This window comes from Rhinolophus hipposideros (genome assembly GCF_964194185.1).
Source record: "Rhinolophus hipposideros genome assembly, chromosome: 1".
NCBI lineage: Eukaryota > Metazoa > Chordata > Mammalia > Chiroptera > Rhinolophidae > Rhinolophus > Rhinolophus hipposideros.
In genome coordinates this window covers 94,198,972-94,204,971 of record NC_138047.1, presented here as the reverse complement: position 1 = coordinate 94,204,971, position 6,000 = coordinate 94,198,972, and the positions used below count along the sequence as shown (strand labels likewise).

At 42.8% G+C, this 6,000-nt stretch overlaps 1 protein-coding gene across 1 annotated transcript in view; it reads left to right on the top strand.

The window, feature by feature from the left end:
* Positions 1-333: 333 nt before the first annotated feature.
* The window catches only part of PI4K2B (phosphatidylinositol 4-kinase type 2 beta), a 29,040-nt gene continuing 23,373 nt past the window's right edge, over positions 334-6,000 (top strand). The window contains exon 1 of the mRNA XM_081079786.1: positions 334-704. Coding sequence (XP_080935912.1) covers positions 398-704 — 307 coding nt within the window. The 5' untranslated portion in view covers positions 334-397. The remainder of the gene's footprint in view (positions 705-6,000) is intronic.

Genomic DNA, 6,000 nt, shown 5'->3' with positions numbered 1-6,000 from the left:
AGAGAGAGGCCAGTATAATATAGGAAGCAGAGGGGCACTGTGGAGGTTAAGTTAAACTTCGACGCCTGCGCTCCAGTAGGAGCCACATCGCCCCGCACCCCTACCCCTCGCAGCTTCCGTGCGCTGGAGGCAGGTGACAGCCCCGCGCCCCGCCCGCGCCCCGCCCGCGCCCCGCCCACTGCCGCCAGGCCCTTTCTGCGCAGGCGCCAGGCGGTGTGAGGTGGGCCGCGGCCAACGGCGGGGCGGGGCAACCCGGGGCGCGCGCGGAGCGGACCCGCCCGCGTGTGAGGTGGCCTCGACCGGACCCAGCGGCTCCGGTGCCCCGCGATGCCGAGGCCAGGCCCGGGCACCTTGCTTCTCTGAGCCCGTGTCAGCGCGGAAAGCAGAGAAGGAGGTCATGGCGGAATCCTCCGAACCCGGGCGGCGGGCGGCCCCGGGGGGCGGGAGCCCGGACGAGGAGGAGGATGAGGAGCGGGAGCCGCTGCTGCCGCGGATCGCCTGGGCCCGGCCGCGGAAGGGCGCCCCGGGCACCGCCGTGAGGCTGGTGGAGGCTGCCGGGGAGGAGGCTGCGGGCTCTCCGGGCGAGGCCGGCCACGAGGAGCTGCTGCTCCCGCCCAGGGACGCGCCCAGCGGCCCCTCCCGGAGCTCGAAGTTCCTCGGGAGCTTGCCCACCGACGTGGACGGGAACCGCCCCACGTGTTCAGGTGCGACCCGGCCCTTCCCTCGTCCCCGCGGCCCCCCCAGGGCGCTGTCGCCGCTGCCGGCGCTCAGCCCCGGGTCCACGCCGCTGCCCGGGTCCCGCCCCGGGCTCCCCTCGGTCCCTCACCAGCACTTGCCTGGTAGGAAAGGCGGGTCGCCAGGCATCCCGCCCGGGCACAGGCCTAGGGGCCCGCCGCTGGTCGCACACCCGCCCCTTTGCCCGGAGCGGACACTTCCTGCACCTACGGCCTTCGGTTGTCAGTACACTGATGCTCCAGGCCTCCCTAACCGGGGAGCCTCAGCTTTCGGAGTCAGACCCCGAAGAAAACGTAACGCTGTAAAGTGACGGAAGTGGTTTGCTCAAGTTGGGACTTGAGTTTGGGATTAAGCACCCTGAGCTATCAAAGTTCCCCAAGTTGTGAATTTGCAAGATATTACAGCAAGAATATCCAGCTGCCCCTGGGACAAGTTTCAAAAAGTAATGCCGTTAAATGTGGTTATTGTGACGTTAGCCAGAGGAGGCAGAGGCAGTTGAATTTCTGTACCCGTTATCTCTCTCGTAAAGTTTTTTTTTTTTTTGCTTGACTCATTTCTACTCCTACCCTTTAAAAAAGAAAAAAAAAAAAACTTTCATAGTTAAGCGGACTGATAGCCTCGGGTGAAAGAGAGGGTAATTGAAATGATATTGAAAGTTAAAATTGAGGCACGCTACTGTAAGCATGGGTATTTGTTTAAAAAAAAGCAAGTGTTTTGGCTTGTCGAGTGGCGTTAGGCTGATTTGATAGTAAAATAGAGTAGACCTGTAAGCGTCCTAGCTAGAGGTGAGACAGGCTAGTTTGTAAAATTGTGATTAATGCTTGCTGGGGGTTAGGATGGTTTAAATGAGATGGTGTGTGCGGTATGCCTGAAGTATCACTCCGTCCGTTACAGCTCAAAGAAAAGCCACAGACAAGGTAGTTTTCATTAATACTGGATATTACATGCGCTGCTACTAATACACTAATTAATAGGTCTTCTGTAGTTGAAATAATTTGAGATAGAATATTTAGATTATTCAAGTTGTAGTTAAACTTATAGTCAAACATTCTAGAGTAGATAAATCAAAGAGGCCTAACTAAGGAAAGCGGATTTTTCAATTCAAGGGTTTCACAAATAAAGCTTTTGCAAACCGGTCAAATATGCAGGTCAACTGCCATTACGATGTTAGCTAATGGATGCCTGGACAGTACATTTAACAGGACAAACAAGAAGTTGGATGGAACCAGATCACAAATGGGCCCACATTCACCTAGCTACGCTGATAATTTGTACGGTATTACCTAGAATCCAGTTTGTGAAAAGGCTAAGATCCAAGTGGCTAGCTTGCCTTTTTCTACCCCAGAGTTACCTGTGTAGCTATATTTTAAAAGACCCTAAAACTTGAGAGTGCATTTCTGTGAAAGTGAGGTTTTGTAAACAGATAAGGCTAGAAAAAATAAAACGGGGGATGTAGTACTCAGAATACAAATGCATTAATAAAGAGAATTCCTGCCTTTTTAAATTGTAATACCTTATATCACAGTTTATAGTTTAAGATCTTTTTCTGTGTATTTCATTGATTCTCACAACAGCGTAGCAAGTTAGTTGTTACTCACCCTCATCCTTGTGAGGATTGAAAGTGGATAAAACTGTAATGACTAGTAGTTACAGGATTTCGGAGATCAGCCAAAGTTAACTACATATCCAGAAAGTGATAAAGCCAGGACTGAACCTAGTTCTTCTTTCTTCATGTGCTGCGCTTTTTCCATTTTTCTGCAGATCCCCAAGTGTTATAAAATAATGGTTACTTTTGGTTATTTATTATAGCGATCTCATTTTTAATGGATTTAAAAATAGCTTTGAATTGTAAAAACTATTTTAAAAATTTCAAACCAGTCTCTTAAAAAGTTTATGACTGAGTAACTAGATTTTTAGGTTTATTTTTCAGTGAGCCCATTAACTTCCTTTGTCCTTTACATCCAATTTCCATGAAGCCACCTCTCTGGTTCCAAGAAGTTATTGCCTTTAGTTTAACATTAACATCATTTGTGACTATTTTGTTTATGTTATTTATGTACTTTAGCCAGTGGAAGAATGTCCTGTCTACAATCTTTAACAAGGCATTTGACAAAGTCTAGAACCAGCATAAACACAGTGGTATTGGATCAATGTCAAAGTATAAGGATTAGTGGCAGTCCTTGTTTTTATTGTCATTTTAATCAGTGAATTGGTGAGTAATAAAGATGGTGATAGCTAATACCTATGTAACAACAGTACATGCAGGGCATAGTTCTATGCGTTTCACATATATTAATCATAACCAACTTTGTGAAGTGAGTACTATTTTTTATTTTCATTTTAAGGAAGCATAAAGAGGTGAAGTGACTTCTCCAAGGTCCCAGTTAATAAAAAACCAGGAGCACTTAAATCACTTTTGTTGGAGAGCCTAACAATTAGAGAACAGTGTTAGAATTCACAGAGCTACCAAAGTAAAAGGAAGTGTATATTTATAAGCCATTTAGTAATTCATGGTGGTTTATAAAATGTAGGAACAAAATAAAATCATTTAAGGAGGAAAGATGAGAATGGGAAATAAGGATAATGAGATAAGATAAGATTTATGTTAGGAGGCTGGAATAAGTACACAAAATGCACGTCAGATACTTGATGCAGGCAGCCCACATGTTTGATTTTTAAGATTATTGAGCAGTCAACTTGAGAGAAACACAATTATTGTCCATAAAATTAAAACAAACTGGTTATTTGAACTAACAGAACTAAAACAGAACTAACAAAGGATAACCTGTTACGTGTTCTCTTGGAGGGGAGACTATATGCTGAATAATATCTTTGTAATAAAAGTGACTAGCTTTGTAGTATTCATCTAACTCCCCAGAAGCCCACTTCAGGAGCTGTAATTCTAATGGGTGGCGCTATCAGTATTGGTGGGTCTAGATTCAAGATGCTGCTAATCTGCCTTGATTTAGAGGACAGTATTAGAAGAGTAGATGTCCTAACGTGTCTGACGATCCTCTATAACAGAGCTTTTGAAAGGTAGTAAGCAGCGATGTGTTAGAGATTATTCCTCAACCACTAATTAGAATCCACCTATTCTCAATTTTCCATTTATTGCAGCGATACAGCATTCATGAAATATTTGAGTGCCTGCTGGGTGCCAGTGGAAATGGAGGCCTTGGGGTAACAGTGGTGACTAGATATGAAATGGATGTCCAGGCCAGCCTTGTCCCCACATAGCTTTGTAGCCTAATGGAGGAGTCGGTCAGTTAAAACAGTTCTAACAGATGAAACGGCTGCTGGAGGGCCAGGCTGAGGGTTCCATTGAACCATGCCCTAGATTTAGGGGTCAGGGAAGACTTAGCAGAGCAAGTGCCATCGAATTTGAGATTTGTAGGATAAATAGCACTGACGCAGGGTTCAAATCACCAAACTTGTGAGCCAGCTACTTTTTTAGAAAATGTTCTATTTAGTGGGTAAGCTATAGTCCCAACCCTCAAGTGAGGAAAAGTTCATTTGATTTATTTATTTAAAATGAGAACTTGTTAAGTTACCATGCATACTTATATAAAACTAATAGGTTGGTGCAAAAGTAATTGCAATTTAGAAGATGAAAAATAATTGCAAGAACCGCAATTACTTTTGCACCAACCTAATATAAAAGGTTATACTGTGGATTCTCTTATTCCATTTTCAATTTCTACTTATTAAAGGACCAGTAATAATCTTTAAGTGTGATTCAGGGGATAGTTTGTTAACTCAAATTTCTTCAGGGTCTCCTGTGTGCCAGGCACTGTGTTAGGCACTTGGAATATATCAGAGAACAAAACAAAGACCTCTGCCCTCCTGGAACCCATATCATTTTGTTTGATAGCTTTGCAGGTGATCAGATGGAGTCAAAGAATGAATTTAGAATTAGCGATGGGAAGGCAGCTTGGCATCTGCTTGAGAATAGCAGGGGCAAAGGTTCGATGGTAGGCTCCGTGTCTTGTGAAAAGTGAGAAGCTTGAACAGAACTAGAACTTCACTAGAAGTCTACTGAGTCTTCTTAGAGGAGACCCAAAGGGAGTACACAGAGGGAGAATTGAGATTCTTCTCAGAAAATTTGAATATTCTTTGAGACAAAATAAACCCCATTTTTATTGCTTAAAAGGGGTATTAGTCATTTTAACTGAAAAAATTGAAAATATAACTAACCATGTCCCTCAGCTATTTAAAAAAATCAAACCAAACAGTTACAGTAAACCTTCAAACCAAATCTCCATAGTATATATAGCTTGAAGCAGCGTAACTTTTCATTGCTAAATGTACATGTAAGTAAAATGAAGAAAGTTGTAGAATGTGAGTTATGAGTCGGTTAAAGAAAAATTACCTACTAAAAAACAATTACTTTGATTTTAAAATAGTTGATATGTGCCTTTTGCTTCTGGCATTAATTAGATAGTAGGACCAGTTGTCTTTTAAATCCCTTTCTAGATTGTGTGGTAAATCCAGGCCATCTCAAAGAATGCCCATTTTCATGGGAGGAGATTATCTCATTTATCCTAAAGAGTTGCCCAACAAGGGACAAGTTAAAAAGAAAAGGATTGAGAACATGCTGGCTGATTTGATAGGAATGATTGTGTTGATCTGATTTTGACTGAAACTGAATTATTAAGTATTCAGAGTATAATCATGGGCTGCATGAGAGCAACAAAGGCAGGTTCTATGAAGATTTCATAAAGCTTCACACATAAAGCGATTTGATAGCATTTAATAGAAATAATGTCAAAGGCTGCACATAGTTTCCAAAAAAAATGCTCAAGTACAAGATGGGAGAGACCAAGAGTGGTCTAAGAGTTTAGGCATTTCAGTATGAATTAGGAATATGAAAGGATTCTTAAACAACTTATAAAATACTGATAAAAGCACAAAATAAGTGCTTCTTATTTTGGTGTAGTGTCAAGACTGAGAGATGTCTTTATTCTCTGCAATGAGTTGCTCTATTCTAGAGACCATATTTTAAGGAAATAACATTGAAAAACTGAGGCATGAAATGAGAGGGCAACTCAAGTCCTGAAAAGCCTGAAAACACTTCCATATGGAAGGAGGCGCAAAATAAAGAGACTTGGGGGATCATGAAATGATATTCAACTATTTGAAGGACCATCCCTGGGAAGAAAGGAGTAGAGTTTTGTTCCAGATGAGATGTCTAGGACATTGGGTGACACTACAGGAGACATACTTCTGATAAAGAAAAAGTTTATATATGTTTTCAAGCAAACAATA